The sequence below is a fragment of the Oncorhynchus kisutch genome, linkage group LG13 (genome assembly GCF_002021735.2).
Source record: "Oncorhynchus kisutch isolate 150728-3 linkage group LG13, Okis_V2, whole genome shotgun sequence".
Lineage (NCBI taxonomy): Eukaryota > Metazoa > Chordata > Actinopteri > Salmoniformes > Salmonidae > Oncorhynchus > Oncorhynchus kisutch.
Window position 1 is genome coordinate 70,161,233 of NC_034186.2, and position 23,720 is coordinate 70,184,952.

At 43.1% G+C, this 23,720-nt stretch overlaps 1 protein-coding gene across 2 annotated transcripts; it reads left to right on the forward strand.

Annotated features, from left to right (window-relative positions):
* The first annotated feature begins 2,112 nt into the window (after positions 1–2,112).
* im:7147486 (uncharacterized) lies at positions 2,113–19,389 on the forward strand. Of its 2 annotated transcripts, XM_020497752.2 has the most exons (3): positions 2,113–2,275; positions 8,813–8,982; positions 14,503–19,389. In XM_020497752.2, the coding sequence occupies exon 3, from the start codon at positions 14,577–14,579 to the stop codon at positions 17,646–17,648; it is 3,072 nt and encodes a 1,023-aa protein (XP_020353341.1). In that variant the 5' UTR covers positions 2,113–2,275; positions 8,813–8,982; positions 14,503–14,576; the 3' UTR covers positions 17,649–19,389. The 2 variants fall into 2 exon arrangements, with proteins under 2 accessions (XP_020353341.1, XP_020353340.1); XM_020497751.2 differs by lacking the exon at positions 8,813–8,982.
* The last annotated feature ends 4,331 nt before the right edge of the window (positions 19,390–23,720 follow it).

A 23,720-nucleotide genomic window follows, 5' to 3' on the forward strand; every position in this document is an offset into this window, starting at 1 on the left:
CTTTTCACACCAAAGTACGTTTATCTGTAAGAGACAGAATGTGTCTCCTTCCTGAGCGGTATGACGGCTGCGTGGTCTCATGGTGTTTGTACTTGCGTACTATTGTTTGTACAGATGAACGTGGTACCTTCAGGCATTTGGAAATTGCTCCCAAGGATGAACCAGACTTGTGGAGGTCTACAAAAAATTTTTGGTGTCTTGGCTGATTTATTTAGATTTTCCCATGAAAATCAGTGCCTCAAGCAAAGAGGCACTGAGTTTGAAGGTAGGCCTTGAAATACATTGTGGATCCACTTTTAATTTTCCATCTGTTTTGTCGTTTTTCCACACACCTGGTTTCAAATCCCTCATTTACTTGTTGTGCATTTAACCCTCTGTTCCCCCCATGTCTTTGTGTGGGATTGTTTATTGTAGTGCTTGTGCGCGTTCCCCGTGAGCGCACGACGGGTTATTCTTTTGCCCATTTATCTTGTTGGTCTGGATGCCGTTGGTTTTGCTTAATAAATCTCTGGTTATTACCCAGTTCTGCTCTCCTGTGCCTGACTTCTCTGCCGCCAATTATGCACCCCGCTACAAATTATGTCAATTAGCCTATCAGAAACTTCTAAAGCCATGACATAATTTTCTGGAATTTTCCAAGTTGTTTAAAGGCACAGTCAACTTAGTGTATGTAAACTTCTGACCCACTGGAATTGTGATACAGTGAATTATAAGGGAAATAATCTGTCTGTAAACAATTGTTGGAAAAAATACTTGTGTCATGCACAAAGTAGATGTCCTAACCGACTTAACAAAACCTATAGTGTGTTAATTAACAATACATTTGTGGAGTGGTTGAAAAACGAGTTTTAATGACTCCAACCTAACTATGTATTCACAACCCTGAGTCAATACTTTGTAGAAGCACCTTTCGGTAGCGATTACTGCTGAGTTTTTCTGGGTAGGTCTAAGAGATTTCCACAACGGAATTGTGCAACGTTTTCCCACTATTTTTTTCAAAAGTCTTTATGCTCTGTCAAATTGGTTGTTTATCATTGCCCGACAACCATTTTCAGGTCTTGCCAAAGATTTTCAAGTAGATTTAAGTCAACCTTATAAGTAGGCCACTCAGGGACATTAACTGTCTTCTTGGTAAACAACTCCAGTGTAGATTTGGCCATGTGTTTTAGGATATTGTCCTATGAAAGGGGATTATTATTTGAGCTGTTCTTGCCATAATATGGACTTGGTCAAGAAATTCCACAAATGAACTATTAACTTTTAACAAGGCACACCTGTTAATTGAAGCTGGTTGAGAGAATGCCAAGCATATGCAAAGCTGTCATCTAGGCAAAGGGTGGCTACTTTGAAGAATCTCAAATATAAAATATATTTTGATTTGTTTACTACATGATTTGGTTACTACGTGATTCCATATAGGTTATTTCATAGTTTTGACGTCTTCACTATTATTCTACAATGTATAAAATAAAGAAAAACTCTTGAATGAGTAGGTGTGTCTGAACTTTTGACTGGTACTGTATTCCTGTATTGTATACATGTATTCTGACTGGAGAGTAAATCATAATCAAATAAAGACCAGAAAAGAAGACCCCATTTGCTTAACAGGTGGAATACAACTTCCAATGTGTTGACAATCTTTAGCCATAACCATTCAGGCCTACAACATTTATATATATTTTAAATGGCAGTAAAAACACATCTCAATAGTAAATATAAAGCGCCACAGTTTCAATGGTATAATGTGCAGGGATTACATTTGTCAATGCAGTGAGTCGCCATCAAATTGATGTACAAAAAGTAGGCTAGAGAATAAAGTTATAATATAGAAACTTACATTAAACGACGTTTTTGACCTGAATAATTATTTACAGTTATCGTCAGTATGCCATTATGAGTTTGGGTTTATCCCTCTGACTCCGAGTCGAAAATTGGCAGAATATTCTAAGATTTCTGCAGTCTGCTGCCCAGTTCGTTGGGAGGATTTAGAAAAAACTCCCCCAGAGCGACTGGTTACGTTCCAGTCCGTTTATAATGTAGCCACGCTGCGCAGATGATCAGATTTGACAAGTCCATGAGCCACAAAGACGATACAAGTGCGCGCGACTGGTGATGAAGACCACCTGGAACGCACCCATTTTTGCTACAGCTGTGCAGCAGCACACATCAACCGAATACACGACCTGAACAGCAGCGTGGCTGCAAATAATATTTCTCAAATATGCAAATTAATCGGTATTGAACGAAAGTAGCCGTGGATGACAAATTACTGATGGTAAGTTTACTAAATATATTGTCTTTGTCATTGAACGACGAGGACATTTCAGAATGGCATACCTAAATCGTGCTTTCTGACGTTAGCATTTTCCCACATCTTGTCAATATGTTAATTTGACCTGTTATGCGTAATAAGCGAAACTTTCACAATCATCTGGAAGAATTGTATTGAAAGATGTCGGGTAACATTAACGTTACCTAATCACATTATGGTGTGTTGTTAGCAAGGCTAGCTAGTTGGCAAGGTAGCTGGCAAGCTAGCTGGCTTTTGTTCACTACACTAACGTTTTCTTGGACATCATCAATGCGTGTTTGTTTTTTTTGCTAGGTATTTTTTTTAAACTACACACGGCACATACATATGTTTTTGTTAGCTAGCTGTAGTTTAAAAACAGTAGTTGGGTCACTCATTTCTGCAACTAGTTAGCTAATGCAATGGTTGCTTGTGTGGCTAACATTAGCTAGCTAACGTTACGTCTTCCATCGTCGAATTGAATTGCGCTACCAAAAACTCGTGGCATTTCTAAACTAGTTCTTGTTCTTGTTCTGTACTATATGTACTTTTCAAAACACTTAGCTAATTTGCGAATTTATTAGACATTTAATGGATTATTATAAAGCTATAGATACCCCACCAATATGGCGTGAAGTGCGGTTTTGCTACAAAAATAAATGTCATTGCAATAATGCATGCTTTTTTTCTTATTAGCGCGCTCTTGTCAGGTGCAAAGTTCATAATTTTAGGGAAGTCGATAGATTTTACTAGATTGTGTTGATGTGCAGTAAATCATTTCATACATTTCTTTCTTTCAGGGCCCACCGTTTTTCTTGACTTTTGCATAAATATCCTAAAATAATGATTTGATACACCATTGCTCCATATAGCATATACCGTCTAACCCCGTATCACCTGAAATCCACATAGCACGTTGGGGGCGATAAAAACAAGAGCCCCATTCATGTTAAATGAAAGCTATGTGGCCAGGAACGTTAGCGAAATGTCCACAAAGGGCTGCGCAATTCGGGGAGTTCCTGCATGTGGGCATTTCTGTATCTGCAGAAATCCCTCTTTATACTAATATTGGGAACATTTTAAACTAGGACGGGCGGGAAAGAGGGCCGCTCCTGTACAGTAGGTGGTCATAATGCACAATAGCAATAGCCAACGGCTAGCTACAACTGTAGACCGTGTCCTTCTACCCCGCCTGTCGGGCACTATTTTTTTCAGATACGTTAACTACAACGAGGGCGTGTATTTGGCACGCGGGAGCAAAGGACAATTGGCTAGTAAGGACGTCTCCGGTACACAGCAGACTCCGGTACACCTACCACACGACGGGGGGAACAGTTATGTTTTTAACGACGGTGAGGGCAGCTAGTAAGGAGGACTCCGGTACATAGCAGTCTGGAGTGAAAAGTATTATCAGAGTTTATTTCCCTTTTTTAGCCACATTCAAGTGTCACACAAGCATGAAGATGTCTTTCTCAAATGCAGGAACCAATGGGATGTGGGGGTGCGTTACTGCGATGGGCTAGGCAATTTCATGAATATTCATGAGTATCGACATCGCTCTGACTTCCTACCAAAACAGAAAACATGGCGGATCTGAAACCAGTAGTAACCACCAATTTCAATGAATGTTAACATAAAATGTAAATATGAATCTGACCATCCCACGCCCCAATAACGTTGAGGGCATGCTAGCTAGCTACAGTTTGATTCATATTGTAACGACCCTGGGTTTATAAGCGCAGAAATCGGCTCTGCTGCACGAGCCTGCTTTTGCGGCACAGTCGATAGCGCGCTGGGCTAGAAGGTCGAGACCGGCTTCCTTCTGTTTCATTACATTGGTGTCAGAAGTGGGATCGCAGTCTCCCTTGGAGGCATGGGTAATGTAATGAAACAGCAGGGAGCAGGTCTCAACCTTCTAGCCCGAAGTCCAGCGCGCTATCAACTGTGCCTTAAAAGCATGCTGGTGCGGCAGAGCCGATCATCTGTTTTCTTCTAAAAACAGCTCAGTTGGCTAGACTCGGGAGCTCATGGGGACAGGGGTTTCAGGAGCCAGCGGGTTAGATGCGTTTCCACCAGTGTTGGCTGGTGGGAGGAGCTATAGGAGAACAGGCCCATTGTATTGGCTGGAATTAACTAATGGAACGTAGTCAAACATGCGGTTTCCATATGTTTGATGTTTGAAACTGTTGCATTAATTCCATTCCAGCCAATACAATGAGCCTGTCCTCCTAAAGCTTCTCCAACCAGCCTCTGGTTTCCACCATGGGAAACAACTGGCTACTAGTTTTTCAGCCAAATATGTTCAACTCATAGCTAGTTTGTCCAGTGACCACCTCGCATATGCCGCCCTCTGGGTTATGTATGGCATAAAGATTTGGAATTTATTGATAGACTACAGTAGAGTAATGACGTATCACGCGCAGTTAGTTCATTTCACTTAAGCTTTTTCAGTAGCACTTGGAAATGAAACATTGCCAACTATACACATTGGAGAGTTATAATGTTGCAATCACTAGGCAGCCAATAGTATATAGGAAACTGTTAACAATAAGCCACCTATATCACATGACACAAGTCACCAACCGTTGATAGTTAACATTTCAATAAACACTATTTATTTACATCATCCAGTGGAACTGTAGAAAGAGTGAGATGTACACTGAACAAAAATATAAGCGCAACAATTTCAAAGATTTGACTGGGTCGCCGTATATAAAAGGATCAGTCAATTGAAATAAATTCATTAGACCCTACCGCCCTAATCTACGGATTTCACATGACTGGGAATATAGATATGCATTGGTTAGTCACAGAATTTGTTTTTTTAAGTAGGCCATGGATCAGAAAACCAGTCAGTGTCTGTTGTGACCACCATTTGCCTTATGCAGCGAGACACATCTCTTTGGCATAGAGTTGATTAAGCTGTTGATTGTGGAATGCTGTCCCTCTTCAATGGCTGTGCGAAATGCTGGATATTGGTGGCAACTGGAACATGCTGTTGTGCAAAGTCGATCCAGGACATCCCAAACTTGCTCAATGCGTGACATGTCTGGTCAGTATGTGGGGTTGCACATTTTGGGGAATATTCAGAGATGGAAACTTAATGTGGGAATGTACGGGAATATATGGGAATTAACAGAAATATGCAAATTAATATTAATACTGTTTAAATGTAGATGTTTTTTTGCATTGGATATATTGTACCATATCATATGGAGAAGGAAACAAACCGTTTACCATAAGTAGACATAATTGCAAATGATTAAGTCCTTCCAATAGAAAAAAAGCAACAATTGTTACGAATTGAACTTTAATTATTTAACTGAACAACAAAAGGGAATTTGGAATGATCATCGCATCTTCCAAAAACGTTTTCAACATACATCTGTAAAATGATAGTCTAGAAACTAAAGCTTCAGTTGTCTTCCTCTCAGGCTTCCATGTCTTCTCCCTGGACCTCCTCAATGTCCACCTCTTGAACATCAGACTCTGAGGCCTCATCCACACTGGCACTTTCCAACCTTGTTGAGGATGGCTCGTTGTCATGCTCAAAAAGCCTAATTTGCCCGGGTGTCCACCGATGTTTTCAACCCTTGTATTGGTCAGCCTGTTGCCTGCTTTTGTCTGTTCCCAAACAAGACCAGTTGCGCTCTGAGGTGGCTGATGTTGGTGGGATTTGGGGGGTGATGGAGGCAACAGGGGAAAGAGCCTCAGATCCACAAAGCCCCTTCCACCAGGTGGCTGATGAGATATGTTGGCACGACTGCCATATTGCATCTCCATCCCAAAGCCCTTGCTTAGAAGTGTACTTTGCCAGACTGCCAAGAACCGTGCCCTCATCCAGGCCAAGGTGGTGAGACACAGTAGTGATGACACCATAGGCCTAGTTGATCTCTGCACCACACAGGATGCTCTTGCCAGCATACTTGGGGCTTAATCCAGCCGCCGTGTCAGATTTCAAAAAGGCTTTACGGCGAAAGCAAACCATGCGATTATCTGAGGACAGCGCCCAGCACACACATGCATAACAAATAATTTTCAACCAGGGAGTTGCGACACGAAAGTCAGAAATAGCTATATAATATATGCCTTACTTTTGAAGATCTTCTGTTGGCACTCAAAAGGTCCCAGTTACATTACAAATGGTCCTGTTGTTTGATAAACGCCTTCTTTATATCCATAAAAACTCAGTTTAGCTGGCGTGCTTCAGTCAATAATCCACTCGGTTTCCTTCCTTCAAAATGCATACAAAATTAATCCCAAATGTTACCAATCAACGTTTATAATCAAAACTTAGGTACCCTAATAAGCAAATAAAAAATACAATTTAAGATGGAGAGTCGTTATTGTCTTTACCTGAGAAAAATACCAAAGAACGCGCTTAGAAAGACTACAGCCATAATGGGAGCCACCTAGAAAAACTACAATTTCTGGCAAATTTTTCCAAAAACAAGCCTGAAACTATTTCTAAAGATCTAAGAAACTTTAGAGTGTTTATCCCAAATCTACCAATTATATGTATATCCTTGCTTCTGTGCCTGAGTAACAGGCAGTTTACTTTGGGCACGCTTTTCATCCGGATGTCAAAATACCACCCCCTATCCCAAAGAAGTTAAGGCAGAAGTCTTCACGCTTTTTGATGCATTTCAGAACTGCGGTTTCCTCTGCTTGGAGCAACAGTGACGTGGGCACGGCAGTACGGATTTATTCTCTTACATCTGCAAGCAGAGTCTGAACATCAGACAGGATGGTATTGTCTACCTCAATCCGTGCAATGGCTACTGCTATAGGTTTCAGGGGTTTCGGGCTGCTCACCACTCTCCCAAAATACATCCTCCAGGAGGATACTCTTGTTGGGGCTGTCCATATCGGCAGACTGAGGTGGCCATTTCTTGGAGACACCTTCCCCTCCAGGAGACTGTCAAACATGATGACAACACCACCCCAATGGGTTTTGCTGGGCAGCTTCAATGTGGTGCTCTTATTCTTCTCACCATAGTACCCTCCAAGCTCGTCATCATGCTCGAGACCCTGGGTCTCGACCCCGCCCTGTGCAACTGGGTACTGGACTTCCTGACGGGCCGCCCCCAGGTGGTGAGGGTAGGCAACAACATCTCCTCCCCGCTGATCCTCAACACTGGGGCCCCACAAGGGTGCGTTCTGAGCCCTCTCCTGTACTCCCTGTTCACCCACGACTGCGTAGCCACGCACGCCTCCAACTCAATCATCAAGTTTGCGGACGACACAACAGTGGTAGGCTTGATTACCAACAACGACGAGACGGCCTACAGGGAGGAGGTGAGGGCCCTCGGAGTGTGGTGTCAGGAAAATAACCTCGCACTCAACGTCAACAAAACTAAGGAGATGATTGTGGACTTCAGGAAACAGCAGAGGGAACACCCCCCCCCATCCACATCGATGGAACAGTAGTGGAGAGGGTAGCAAGTTTTAAGTTCCTCGGCATACACATCACAGACAAACTGAATTGGTCCACTCACACAGACAGCATCGTGAAGAAGGCGCAGCAGCGCCTCTTCAACCTCAGGAGGCTGAAGAAATTTGGCTTGTCACCAAAAGCACTCACAAACTTCTACAGATGCACAATCGAGAGCATCCTGGCGGGCTGTATCACCGCCTGGTATGGCAACTGCACCGCCCTCAACCGTAAGGCTCTCCAGAGGGTAGTGAGGTCTGCACAACGCATCACCGGGGGCAAACTACCTGCCCTCCAGGACACCTACACCACCCGATGCTACAGGAAGGCCATAAAGATCATCAAGGACATCAACCACCCGAGCCACTGCCTGTTCACCCCGCTGTCATCCAGAAGGCGAGGTCAGTACAGGTGCATCAAAGCTGGGACCGAGAGACTGAAAAACAGCTTCTATCTCAAGGCCATCAGACTGTTAAACAGCCACCACTAACATTGAGTGGCTACTGCCAACACACTGTCAATGCCACTGACTCTACTCCAGCCACTTTAATCATGGGAATTGATGGGAAATGATGTAAATATATCACTAGCCACTTTAAACAATGCTACCTTATATAATGTTACTTACCCTACATTATTCATCTCATATGCATACGTAGATACTGTACTCTATATCATCGACTGCATCCTTATGTAATACATGTATCACTAGCCACTTTAACTATGCCACTTGGTTTACATACTCATCTCATATGTATATACTGTACTCGATATCATCTACTGTATCTTGCCTATGCTGCTCTGTACCATCACTCATTCATATATCCTTATGTACATATTCTTTATCCCCTTACACTGTGTATAAGACAGTAGTTTTTTTTGGAATTGTTAGTTAGATTACTTGTTCGTTATTACTGCATTGTCGGAACTAGAAGCACAAGCATTTCGCTACACTCGCATTAACATCTGCTAACCATGTGTATGTGACAAATAAATTTGATTTGATTTGACTTTGCTTGGTGAGGTTTATTGCTGCTATAACTTGATGACCCTTCACATACCTAACCATTTCCTTGGCTCTCTTGTAGAGTGTATCCGTTGTTTTCAGTGTCATGATGTCCTTGAGGAGCAGATTCAATCCATGAGCATCACAGCCAATTGGTATGATGTGGGGGTAGGACTCCTCCACTTTAGACCAAGCAGCCTTCATGTTTGCTGCATTGTCTGTCACCAGTGCAAATACCTTCTGTCGTCCAAGGTGAGTGATGACTGCCTTCAGCTCATCTGCATCATAGAGACCAGTGTGTCGCTTGTCCCTTGTGTCTGTGCTCTTGTAGAATACTGGTTGAGGGGTGGAGCTGGTGTAAATAATTATTCCTTGCCCACGAACATTCGACCACCCATCAGAGATGATTGCAATAGTCTGCTTTCTCTATGATTTGTTTGACCTTCACTTGAACTCTGTTGAACTCTGCATCTAGAAAATTAGTAGATAAAGCATGTCTGGTTGGAGGGGTGTATGCTGGGCGAAGAACATTCAAACATCTCTTCTAATACACATTGCCTGTGAGCATCAGAGGTGAATCAGTTGCAAACATAGCTCGAGCAAGACATTCATCAGCATTTCTCTGACTACGTTCCTCCATTGAGTCATACATTTCTGATTCCAGGAGGACCATGAGCTGTTGCTATCGATAAGGTGTCTGATTCGTCATTTTCACCTTGAATAGAAGTGGAGGGACTTCTGTCAGAGGTTGCTTGTTGTGAGCGTTGAGGGAACTTTATTCACTTGGCCAGATGATTCTGCATCTTTGTTGCATTCCTCACATATGATTTGGCACCTTGTGTATCCCACAAAAAAAGGTGCAATGTTATAAGCTAACTTTTCTTTTATGCATTTAAGCAAAATTCCCGGGCTTAACTTGCCATTTAATCTATCAGTATGTAAGCCATGGAAGAACTGGGCCATTTTCAGCTTCCAAGAATTGTGTACAGATCCCTGTGCCGTGGGGCCGTGCTTTATCATGCAGAAACTAGAGGCGGATTAATGGTACAACAATGGGCCTCAGGATCTCGTAAACAGTGGTGGAAAAAGTATCCAATTGTCATACTTGTGTAAAAGTAAAGATACTGTCATAGAAAAGGACTCAAGTTAGTCACCCAATAAAATCCTACTTGAGTAAAAGTTTGAAACTCTTTGGTTTTAAATAACTTAAGTATCAAAAGTAAAGGTATAAATATTTGAGAAATTCCTCATATCAAATCAAAGTTTTGTCACGTGCGCTGAATACAACAGGTGTAGTAGACCTTACAGTGAAATGCTTATTTACAGGCTCTAACCAATAGTGCAAAAAAGGTATTAGGTGAACAATAGGTAGGTAAAGAAATAAGACAGGCTATATACAGTAGTGAGGCTACATACAGACACCGGTTTGTCAGGCTGATTGCGGTAGTATGTACATGTAGATATGGTTAAAGTGACTATGCATATGATGAACAGAGAGTAGCGTAAAAGAGGGGTTGGCGGATGGGACACTATGCAGATACCCCGGTTAGCCAATGTGGGGAGCAGTGGTTGGTCGGCCCAATTGGAGGTAATATGTACATGCGTGTATAGTAAAAGTGACGATGCATATCATAAACAGAGATTACCAGCAGTGTAAAAAGAGGGGTTGGGGGAGGCACACAATCAAATGGCTACCCGGGCATTACCTGTTCAGGAGTCTTATGGCTTGGGGGTTAACTGTTGAGAAGCCTTTTTGTCCTAGACTTGGAACTCTTGTACTGCTTGCCATGTGGTAGTGGAGAGAACAGTCTGTGGCTGGGGTCCTCTGAAACGTTTTGAGTGATTCTGGCATACCCTGAACTGCACTGTAAAACATGGAAATTAAACTGGGCATATGCCCAGAACATCATATTTATTATTATTTAGTGCAGGGTGAGAAATATAAACCAAACATTCACACTCAAATATGTATGTTTGTTTTTACCTTGTTAAATGTTGAATGTCAACTTTTTATAATTTCATTAATTTTTTAAAGAAAAATAAAGCTTTTGCAGTTATGAACATATGCAAGATTGTTCCCTCATTCATTTAAATGCTAATAGTCAATTATATTATATTCCCTTTACAGGAAAAGTCACAACTATGGCGGTCCCTGTCTTGAGTGTCTGTGTATCTGTGTCTCTCTCTCTGTGTGTCTCTCTGACTCTGTGTGTGTGTGTGTGTGTGTCTCGCTCTCTCTCTCTCTCTGTGTCTCACTGGGTGTGTCTCTGTCTCCCTCTGTGTCGCTCTCTCTATTAGCAGCACAAATACTTGAGTGTGTGAAATCAAATCAAAGTTTATTTGTCACGTGCGCCGAATACAACAGGTGTCGACCTTACAGTGAAATGCTTATTTACAGGTTCTAACCAATAGTGCAAAACAGGTATTAGGTGAACAATAGGTAGGTAAAGAAATAAAACAACAGTAAAAAGACAGGCTATATACAGTAACGAGGCTATAAAAGTAACGAGTCTGTGTAGCCATTTGATCACCTGTTCAGGAGTCTTATGGCTTGGGGGTAAAAACTTTTGAGACGCCTTTTTGTCCTAGACTTGGCACTCCGGTACTGCTTGCCATGTGGTAGTAGAGAGAACAGTCTATGACTGGGGTGGCTGGGGTCTTGGACAATTTTTAGGGCCTTCCTCTGACATCGCCTGGTGTAGAGGTCCTGGATGGCAGGCAGCTTAGCCCCAGTGATGTACTGGGCCGTACGCACTACCCTCTGTAGTGCCTTGCGGTCAGAGGCCGAGCAGTTACCGTACCAGACAGTGATGCAACCAGTAAGGCAGGACGCTCTCGATGTTACAGCTGTAGAACCTTTTGAGGATCTCAGGACACATGCCAAATATTTTCAGTCTCCTGGGGGGGAATAGGTTTTGTCGTGCACTCTTCACGACTGTCTCGGTGTGTTTGGACCATTCTAGTTTGTGGTTGATGTGGACAACAAGGAACTTGAAGCTCTCAACCTGCTCCACGACAGCCCCGTCGATGAGAATGGGGGCGTGCTCAGTCCTCCTTTTCCTGTTGTCCACAATCTCCTTAGTCACATTGAGGGATAGGTTGTTATCGTGGCACCACCCGGCCAGGTCTCTGACCTCCCTATAGGCTGTCTCGTCATTGTCGGGGATCGGGCCTACCACTGTTAGTCTGCAAACTTAATGATGGTGTTGGAGTCATGCCTGGCCATGCAGTCGTGGGTGAACAGGGAGTACAGGAGGGGACTGATCACGCACCCCTGGGGAGCTCCAGTGTTGAGGATCAGTGTGGCAGATGTGTTGCTACCTACCCTCACCACCTGGGGGTGGTCCGTCAGTAAGTCCAGGATCCAGTTGCAGAGGAAGGTGTTTTGTCCCAGGATCCTTAGCTTAGTGAGGAGCTTTGAGGGTACTATGGTGTTGGACGCTGAGCTTTAGTCAATGAATAGCATTCTCACATAAGTATTCCTTTTGTCCAGGTGTTACGTAAACCAGACGCACAGTTGTCTTTTTTTACGGACAGCCAGGGGCACACTCCAACACTCAGACATTTATAAACAAAGCATTTGTGGATGTTATCTTGATAATGTGTCAATTGAACCATTTTCTGTCCTGCTCAGCATTAAAAATGTAATGTGTACTTTTGGGTGTTGCGGAAAATGTATGGAGTAAAAAGTACATTATTCTCTTTAGGAGTATAGTGACTTAAAAGTGAAACACTTTTTTAAAGTACAGATACCCCAAAAAACGACTAATGGAGTACTTTAAAATGTTTTTACTTAAGTACTTTACACCACTGCTTATAACGGTATCTCTGTGCATTCAAATTACCATCGATAAAATGCAATTGTGTTCGTTGTCCGTAGCCTAATCCTTCCCATATCATAACCCCACCGCTACCATGAGTCACTCTGTTCACAACATTGACATCAGCAAACCGCTCGCCCACACTACACCGGCCCACTGCCGTCTGCCCGGTACAGTTAAAACCAGGTTTCATCCACGAAGAGCACAATTCTACACTTTTTCCATGGAGCAGAGAATTTGTTTTGCAGTTTTATAGCTTCTCATGCTATTCTACACATTTTGCCTTGAGGCTGAGAGAATTTGAGTTTTATAGATATTTTCCTGTAATTGTAAACCTTTTTGTAGGCGAGCCTCGCATGGGTGTGTTCTGCACCACTGATCCAGTCTTTATACATGAATAATATCTATTAACTTAAAGGTGCATTCCAGTCTCCTTTTCACCTATTTTGTTACCTGATTTACTGAACAAACGGCTCATCTCAATAGGTGGCCCAGGTATCCTCATGACATCAGTGTAGCTGAAGTGTTATGGTGTATATTATATAATCATTGCTGAGATTGTGAAGGAACCTATGTAATTTGGTAAATAATTTCAGAAATGAAGTTATATATATGTATATAGATATATACACACGCATACATACAGTGGGGCAAAAAAGTATTTAGTCAGCCACCAATTGTGCAAGTTCTCCCACTGAAAAAGATGAGGCCTGTAATTTTCATCATAGGTACACTTCAACTATGACAGACAAAATGAGAAAAAAAATCCAGAAAATCACTGTAGGATTTTTTAAATGAATTTATTTGCAAATTATGGTGGAAAATAAGTATTTGGTCAACAACAAAAGTTTCTCAATACTTTGTTATATACCCTTTGTTGGCAATGACAGAGGTCAAACGTTTTCTGTAAGTCTTCAAGGTATCACACACTGTTGCTGGTATTTTGGCCCATTCCTCCATGCAGATCTCCTCTAGAGCAGTGATGTTTTTTGGCTGTTGCTGGGCAACATGGACTTTCAATTCCCTCCAAAGATTTTCTATGGGGTTGAGATCTGGAGACTGGCTAGGTCACTCCAGGACCTTGAAATGCTTCTTACGAAGCCACTCCTTCATTGCCCGGGCGGTGTGTTTGGGATCATTGTCATGCTGAAAGACCCAGCCACGTTTCATCTTCAATGCCCTTGCTGATAGTAGGCTTTGTTACTTTGGTCCCAGCTCTCTGCAGGTCATTCACTAGGTGTGGTCCCGGGATTTTTTGCTCACCGTTCTTGTGATCATTTTGACCCCACGGGGTGAGATCTTGCGTGGAGCCCCAGATCGAGGGAGATTATCAGTGGTCTTGTATGTCTTCCATTTCCTAATAATTGCTCCCACAGTTGATTTCTTCAAACCAAGCTGCTTATCTATTGCAGATTCAGTCTTCCCAGCCTGGTGCAGGTCTACAATTTTGTTTCTGGTGTCCTTTGACAGCTCTTTGGTCTTGGCCATAGTGGAGTTTGAGGTTGTGGACAGGTGTCTTTTATACTGATAACAAGTTCAAACAGGTGCCATTAATACAGGTAATGAGTGGAGCACAGAGGAGCCTCTTAAAGAAGAAGTTACAGGTCTGTGAGAGCCAGAAATCTTGCTTGTTTGTAGGTGACCAAATACTTATTTTCCACCATAATTTGCAAATTAATTAATAAAAAATCCTACAATGTGATTTTCTGGATTTCTTTCTCTCATTTTGTCTGTCATAGTTGAAGTGTACCTATGATGAAAATTACAGGCCTCATCTTTTTCAGTGGGAGAACTTGCACAATTGGTGGCTGACTAAATACTTTTTTGCCCCACTGTACATACAGTGTATCTAAACTTTATTTTGCTTGGATTGAGTTGAGATTCACACATTTTACAAATTGTTTGAGGAGATAATTATATTCCTGACAAATGTGTTCTCTTTATTTTTCAGGAAACTGACAACCCAAGATCAGCCAGTTGAGGACACCTGAGCCCCCCTTTGTACTGTGACTGTCTTGTACCACAATGCTTGGCCTTCAGGGAAGCACCTCATCCCCTAAAATGTATCGCTGTGTGGCTTGTTCAGCCACCTTTACTGGATTGGCATCCTTGTTGGTGCACCAAGCTTCTCATGCAGTTCAATATGACAAGCAACCACCACAATCTGAGAAGCAGCCTCTCTGCACTCACTGTGGTGAAGTGTTTTTAAACAAGGAGCTCCAAGACCAGCACTGCTGCAAAGCACTACCTGAGACCCCGGCTCCCTCTCTTTTTATCTGTGATTGTGGGGATGAGTTTCAGAACTTTAATGAAATGCTAGAGCATAAAAGATCTCATGTCTCAACCCCCCAGCAGCAGACCCAGACGACTGATGCCAGATATTCGGGCCAAGAAGAATGCAGTCTGGTTGAACCTGTCCAACCAGTCTCCCCTCAGCCAACCCTTAGCCAAACCATTTTGGGCCTCGGTCCCCCCTCACCCCTATCTCCTGTCATTCGTAGTTCAATTCTCCCACAGCTTAATAGCACATCCACTGTTCCTGAAGTCTATACAAATAAGGGGTTTATTGCCCTAACCAGACCTCCAGAGCTGAACAACCTCCCTCCAGGTGCAAGTGAGCAGGAATTACAGCCTGATGGGCTTGACCAACCTGAGAACATCTCTACTGCACAGGAACCCTTGCCACAATCCATCCAGGATGAGACTCCTGAGGATGCAGACTGTCCCGTTACAAGCGGTGCATCTTCAGATGATGCCGGCGCACCTAAGAATGAGACAATAATGAAGATGATAGCAAATGCCTACATGAAACGTTATCAACCTGCTCAACACTACCCATTAAGACACAAGAGACTTGTGGTCCCCAAAAAAGAGCTTATACCAGTGGAGGTGATGTCACAATCCAAACACACAGCAGCATCCACACCAGGGCCCTCTATTGGCCAGTTAAGACACCTGCTTACAAAGTCTGGGGCAAAAACAATAGCCCGTCCATCTGGCAGTAGTGGTATCATATCTTTGACTCAGACCTTCTGCCCTGTAGTAGTTCTTGAGACCCGTCAAAAGCTTATTGATTCTAGAAATAGGGCCACACAGGGGAGATATCAATGTGGTCGCTGCCGAAGTGTTTTTCAGGACTTGGACAGCTTGACAGTGCATCATGCCTTACACAGGAAGGAGATAGTGAAGTGTTGTCGTTACTGTAAACAACTGATGATTGGAAAACCACCCCTTCCAGACAACCACATCTGTCCCCTGGCTCCCCACCACCTTACCTCAGTGGGGAGTAAATGCCACTCTATCAAAAAGACTGCATCATTCCAGAAGCAAAAGAAGCGACAACCGCAAAGAAGCTTCCAAAGTGTTAAAGCTAGGACGCCTTACTTTTGTCAAGTGTGCAAGCACAACTATGCCCGTAGGTATAATCTCAATGTGCACAAGTGTCAAGGGCCACCCCATCCTCTTCAGCATGCCTCCAACTCTGCCCTGTGCAAAAATACTGCATTTGGGGAAAACATTAAAGCAAGGGAGCCTGTCACAGGCGTCAACCAGAGGCCTCTAATCTCCAAAAACATCGGTGTGGGCACTGACAGCACTCGTCAGATAAAGGAGGAGGCGATTTCTGCAGAATCAAGGCCATATCCACAGTTTCCTGATTTGCTCTGGTCCGGTTCACCTAAAAGCTTCTCATCCTTCTATCCCGAAGTTGCCAAGCATGTAACACCAGGAGAAATTGATTCAGGATCTGCAACACTACAGCAAGGAGATGGTGAAGGGGACAACGCAGCAAGTAGTTTTAAACAAGAAGGTAAAGATGGAGAATGGACAATGCCTTTAGATGATTCTGAGATTGACGTTCTGATTGAGGCAGTAGATGCAGAAGACGACGATGATTTAATGCTACAAGAACCTATTTCTCAGGGTCATGTAAAGTCCACAAAGGATGGCGTGCCTTATTTCATAAAAGATGGTGCTAGACGTTTTCCCTGCTATAGATGTCAGAAAACATACAGTCGAGGGTGCACATTAAAAAAGCATCAAAGGCTGTGTGGAAATAGGTCATTTCTGCCACAATCTACTTTTCGGGCGGTAGCACAGAAAGTCAACAAGGGTCAATTCCAATTCGATTGCTATGTCTGTGGGAGGAGCTTTAACCGCAAAGATAACATGCTGATTCATAGGAAGAAGTGCCAGTTAAGTAGAACCATGGCCAAGAATGATAATGGACTTTTACAACAGGGCATATCAGCAGCACAGGCACCGCAACGTCTCGTGGCACAAAGTAGTAAAAATCTGGAGGATAATGGGGCAAATTGGGGTATTATGTCATTGCCCAATGTTCTTCCCAGGAGAGTGACGTGTGAGTGTGGGGCAGGCTTTACTTCCCCACGGCTCCTCCTAGAGCATTTGCAAAAGCATGCGCAGGAGGCCTATACCTGCCCCACATGCGGTGAGACACTGAGTTCCTGGGCAGACTATGAAGTCCACCTACAAGTACACATGCAGCCTCGGCACCAGATGTATGGGGGAATGCAACCGCAGCGCTCTCCACCTCTACTGCTGAGGTTTCCACAGCAGCCACGTCAACGTCGGCAGCCCCTGCCAAAGCAGCGACATACGCCTCCGCAACACTCTCTGCCAGCACAGCGCCCTCAGCCAAATCAACAACCTCTGCGGAAGCCTAGGAAGCCACAGCCGCGCTGTGTGTGCATACGATGCAGCAACACCTTTTGCAGTCGCGGCGCGCTGCTAAAGCACCTCTCCTGGAATCGGTGTAAAGGTGACAGCGGAGCTATTTCAGCGAAGGCAAACCACTGTTCCCGATGCAGCATGGACTTCCCCAATGGCCTCAGCCTCAAGTTTCACCAGCTAAATGGAATGTGCAAGCCTGCCTTCAAGCCCATGCGTTGCCCTGTGTGCGTGCGCTGGTTTGGCACTGTGGAGGGACTCCAGAAACACCTGCAAACACACGACCAGACCAACTCGTTTCGCTGCCTCATCTGCCAGCGCCTCTATCCCAGCCTACGGTCACTGAAAGACCACCGCAGGAAGGTCCATTGCATTTTGTCTGGAGACACAGCGCAGGTTACACAATGAGAGTGAATACTCTGAAAATCATAATCCAACAGAACATGTATGAACAATGATTTTAGCTAAATGTTTTTGCAAGATCTGTTATTGATTTGAGGGATTAATTGTCTTGTCACCATATATAATCATTATTGTACTATTCTACTTTGATTCTATTTTCACTGTCTCTGAGTAGACTTTTCTTGCTCACGTGAACCTATTTTCATGGCCATAGTTGTAAACTGTTGTATTGTGCTGTAAAATGCAATGATGTTCTTAAAGGGATACTTTGGGATTTTGGCAATGAAGCCCTTTATCTACTTCCCCACTATGAAGGAAGTTCAAAGGAGTTACCGTAGACTTCATCATGCGCAAATGCTAGTTAGCAACTTCCTTCAAACTGCATGCAGAGGTATAAAAATGGTATCGACATGTTAATCGGACTGACTCTGGGAAATAAATTGAAGGGCTTCATTGCCAAAATCCTGAAGTATCCCTTTAACTCCTCAGCCATTATTAAAATGTACCACTTATTGTTCAAGTGCTCTTTTAGGTTGTGAAAAAACATTGATGGTTATATCTTAGTGTGGTAGCTATCAGTGCATTTGGGACAAAACAATTTGTAAGTGAATATACACTACAAAGTATGTGCACAACTGCTCATCGAACTCCTCATTCCCAACCATGGGCATTAATATGTAGTTGGGGGGACCAACTACATATTTGCTGCTATAACAGAATCCACTCTTCTGGGAAGGCTTTCATGTAGATGTTGGAACGTTGCTGAGGGGACTTGCTTCCATTCAGCCACGAGCATTAGTGAGGTCGGGCAATGATGTTGGGTGATAAGGCCTGGCTCGCAGTCGGCGTTCCCATTTATCCCGAAGGTGGTCGATGGGGTTGAGGTCGGGGCTCTGTGCAGTCAAGTTCTTCTACACCGATGTTGACAAACCATTTCTGTGTGGACCTCGCTTTGTGCACAGTGGAATTGTTATGCTGAAACAGGAAAGGACCTTCCCCAAGCTGTTGCCACAAAGTTAAAGCACAAAATCGTCTAGAACGTCTTTGTATGCTGTAACGTTACGATTTCCCGTCACTGGAACTAAGGGGCCTAACCCCAACCATGAAAAACAGCCCCAGACCATTATTCCTCGTCCACCAAACTTTACAGTTGGCACTATGCATTGGGGCACGTAGCAAACCCACGATTCGTCTTTTGGACTGGTGATCTTAGGCTTGTGTGCGGCTGCTCGGCCATGGATACCCATTTCATGAAGCTCCCGACTAACCTTTCTTGTGCTGATGTTGTTCCAAACTGCCTCTAGAAGCTTGGTAGTGAGTGTTGCAACCCGAGGACAGACCATTTTTATGCGCTTCAGCACTCGGTGGTTGCGTTCTGTGAGCTAGATGTTTCCACTTCACAATAAAAGCACTTGCAGTTGACCAGGGCGGCTCTAACGGCAGACATTTGACGAACTGACTTGTTGGAAAGGTGGCATCTTATGATGGTACTACTTTGAAAGTCACTGAGCTGTTCAGTAAGGCCATTCTACTGTCAGTGTTTGTCTATGGAGATTGCATGGCTGTGTGCTTGGTTTTATACGCTTGTCAGCAGCGGGTGTGGCTGAAATAGCCAAATCCATTCATTTGAAGGGCTGTCCACATACTTGTGTGTATATATTTGAACACTTACACCAAAACAAATGTATAGGAAATAGCATGTAGTGTGTTGCTCCTTGTTTTAATAAAGCCCCATTCAGAGATGAAAGATTTGAGTTGATTGTTGTCACTAACCAGGTTTCCAACCATTTTATGTGTATGAATTACCTGATGCAGAAATATACTCATGACAGGCCTGATGGAAACAACAAATGTATTGGTAAAATGTCCAAATGTCGATAAAAGAAAATATGCCACACAAGTTAATGCAATGGAAACCTTTTGAATGTTAATTGTATTTGGTACATGAAAACGTAAGTATTTTTTGCTTAAGTGGTGTCCTATTAGTTTGTCACCCAGACGGTTTGAACGCTACCATACAAAGTGTACACGTCGACCTATCCGACTTCAGAAGAGTCTCGACACTTGTGGTGTTTGTAAGAGTATCCCGTTTCCAAAAAGTGGTCATAGTAGTTGTTTCGGTCAAACCGTTCAGACTCCACAGAAGTTTTTGTGAGAAGACCTGTTTTCGGGTTGTCTCATGGTCTGACAAACGGTACTCAAGCTCTTTCACTGCAGATGCGGAAGTGCGACCCTAGGGGATGCGGTGAAGAAGAGAAAAAAACATCTCTAGTTTAAACTGACTTTTGATGAGGATTTAAAATTACAATAAATGTAATTTAGATTAATGCAACGGTGCGTCAGTCGACTCTAGAGGGGCTAATGTCAGTTTTTGTGTGTCACGAATGACGTGAGCGGTAAAGGCTAAATACTATTTACAGAATCTTCCCATATTGAAGGCTTTTACTATTTGGTGAAATGTAAATGGGTCACAGGGGGACTGACTGGTTAACCATTAAGGCTTAAAAGTTGTTTTTAGGAATGCATGTCTGATAATGAATATGTTGATCATTTGAACATTTGCCTTCTTCCTAGCGTCGTACAAACCATCCTGATCTCAGGAACTTACATTCCGAGTAGCAAAACGGAATGTAAACTAGGCTTGTAATAGGCTAGCTCCCCTCTTCCCTTCATTCACTCATTACCAGACTCAACCAGAGATACTATATTATCCTGGAATATCCAAGGCCTGAGGTCATCTGCCTTTGGCCTAAAGAGCAGAAACCCGGACTTCACCAAAGAAATCGGTAATACAGACATTGTCATCCTGCAAGAAACCTGGTATAGAGGAGATGGACCCACTGGTTGCCCTCTAGGTTACAGAGAGCTGGTAGTCCCATCCACCAAACTACCAGGTGTGAAACAGGGAAGGGACTCAGGGGGTATGCTAATTTGGTATAGAGCAGACCTAACTCACTCCATTAAATTAATCAAAACAGGAACATTCTACATTTGGCTAGAAATTCAAAAAGAAATTATCCTAACAGAGAAAAATGTCCTCCTGTGTGCTACCTATATCCCCCCACTAGAATCCCCATATTTTAATGAAGACAGCTTCTCCATCCTGGAGGGGGAAATCAATCATTTCCAGGCCCAGGGACATGTACTAGTCTGTGGTGACCTAAATGCCAGAACCGGACAAGAACCTGACACCCTCAGCACACAAGGGGACAAACACCTGCCTGGAGGTGACAGCATTCCCTCCCCCATATGCCCCCCTAGGCACAACTATGACAACATAACCAACAAAAACGGGTCACAACTCCTGCAGCTCTGTCGCACGCTGGGTATGTACATAGTCAACGGTAGGCTTCGAGGGGACTCCTATGGTAGGTACACCTATAGCTCATCTCTTGGCAGTAGTACTGTAGACTACTTTATCACTGACCTCAACCCAGAGTCTCTCAGAGCGTTCACAGTCAGCCCACTGACACCCCTATCAGACCACAGCAAAATCACAGTCTACTTAAACAGAGCAATACTCAATCATGAGGTATCAAAGCCAAAGGAACTGAGTAACATTAAGAAATGCTATAGATGGAAGGAATGCAGTTTGGAAACCTACCAAAAAACAATTAGGCAACAACAAATTCAATCCCTCTTAGACAATTTCCTGGGTAAAACGTTCCACTGTAATAGTGAAGGTGTAAACTTGGCAGTAGAAAATCTTAACAGTATATTTGACCTCTCAGCTTCCCTATCAAATCTAAAAATCTCAAATAGAAAACCGAAGAAAATTAACAATAATGACAAATGGTTTGATGAAGAATGCAAAAATCTAAGAAAGAAATTGAGAAACCTGTCCAACCAAAAACATAGAGACCCGGAAAACCTGAGTCTACGCCTTCACTATGGTGAATCACTAAAACAATACAGAAATACACTACGGAAAAAGAAGGAACAGCATGTCAGAAATCAGCTCAATGCAATTGAAGAATCCATAGACTCTAACCACTTCTGGGACAATTGGAAAACACTAAACAAACAACAACACGAAGAATTATCTATCCAAAATGGAGATGTATGGGTAAACCACTTCTCCAATCTTTTTGGCTCTATAACAAAGAATAAAGAGCAAAAACATATACATGATCAAACACAGATCTTAGAATCAACTATTAAAGACGACCAGAACTCACTGGATTCTCCAATTACATTGAAAGAGTTACAGGACAAAATAAAAACCCTCCAACCCAAAAAGGCCTGTGGTGTTGATGGTATCCTCAATGAAATGATCAAATATACAGACAACAAATTCCAATTGGCTATACTAAAACTCTTTAACATCATACTTAGCTCTGGCATCTTTCCCAATATTTGGAACCATGGACTGATCACCCCAATCCACAAAAGTGGAGACAAATTTGACCCCAATAACTACCGTGGAATATGTGTCAACAGTAACCTTGGGAAAATCCTCTGCATTATTATTAACAGCAGACTCGTACATTTCCTCAATGAAAACAATGTACTGAGCAAATGTCAAATTGGCTTTTTACCAAATTACCGTACAACAGACCATGTATTCACCCTGCACACCCTAATTGACAATCAAACAAACCAAAACAAAGGCAAAGTCTTCTCATGCTTTGTTGATTTCAAAAAAGCCTTCGACTCAATCTGGCATGAGGGTCTGCTATACAAACTGATGGAAAGTGGTGTTGGGGGTAAAACATACGACATTATAAAATCCATGTACACAAACAACAAGTGTGCGGTAAAAATTGGCAAAAAACACACACATTTCTTCACACAGGGTCGTGGGGTTAGACAGGGATGCAGCTTAAGCCCCACCCTCTTCAACATATATATCAACGAATTTGCGAGGGCACTAGAAAAGTCTGCAGCACCCGGCCTCCCCCTGCTAGAATCCGAAGTCAAATGTCTGCTGTTTGCTGATGATCTGGTGCTTCTGTCACCAACCAAGGAGGGCCTACAGCAGCACCTAGATCTTATGCACAGATTCTGTCAGACCTGGGCCCTGACAGTAAATCTCAGTAAGACCAAAATAATGGTGTTCCAAAAAAGGTCCAGTCACCAGGACCACAAATACAAATTCCATCTAGACACTGTTGCCCTAGAGCACACAAAAAACTATACATACCTTGGCCTAAACATCAGCACCACAGGTAACTTCCACAAAGCTGTGAACGATCTGAGAGACAAGGCAAGAAGGGCATTCTATGCCATCAAAAGAAACATAAATTTCAACATACCAATTAGGATCTGGCTAAAAATACTTGAATCAGTCATAGAGCCCATTGCCCTTTATGGTTGTGAGGTCTGGGGTCCGCTCACCAACCAAGACTTCACAAAATGGGACAAACACCAAATTGAGACTCTGCACGCAGAATTCTGCAAAAATATCCTCCGTGTACAACGTAGAACACCAAATAATGCATGCAGAGCAGAATTAGGCCGATACCCACTAATTATCAAAATCCAGAAAAGAGCTGTTAAATTCTACAACCACCTAAAAGGAAGCGATTCACAAACCTTCCATAACAAAGCCATCACCTACAGAGAGATGAACCTGGAGAAGAGTCCCCTAAGCAAGCTGGTCCTGGGGCTCTGTTCACAAACACAAACACCCACTACAGAGCCCCAGGACAGCAGCACAATTAGACCCAACCAAATCATGAGAAAACAAAAAGATAACTACTTAACACATTGGAAAGAATTAACAAAAAAACAGAGCAAACTAGAATGCTATTTGGCCCTACACAGAGAGTACACAGCGGCAGAATACCTGACCACTGTGACTGACCCAAAATTAAGGAAAGCCTTGACTATGTACAGACTCAGTGAGCATAGCCTTGCTATTGAGAAAGGCCGCCGTAGGCAGACTTGGCTCTCAAGAGAAGACAGGCTATGTGCTCACTGCCCACAAAATGAGGTGGAAACTGAGCTGCACTTCCTAACCTCCTGCCCAATGTATGACCATATTAGAGAGACATATTTCCCTCAGATTACACAGATCCACAAAGAATTCGAAAACAAATCCAATTTTGAAAAACTCCCATATCTACTGGGTGAAAT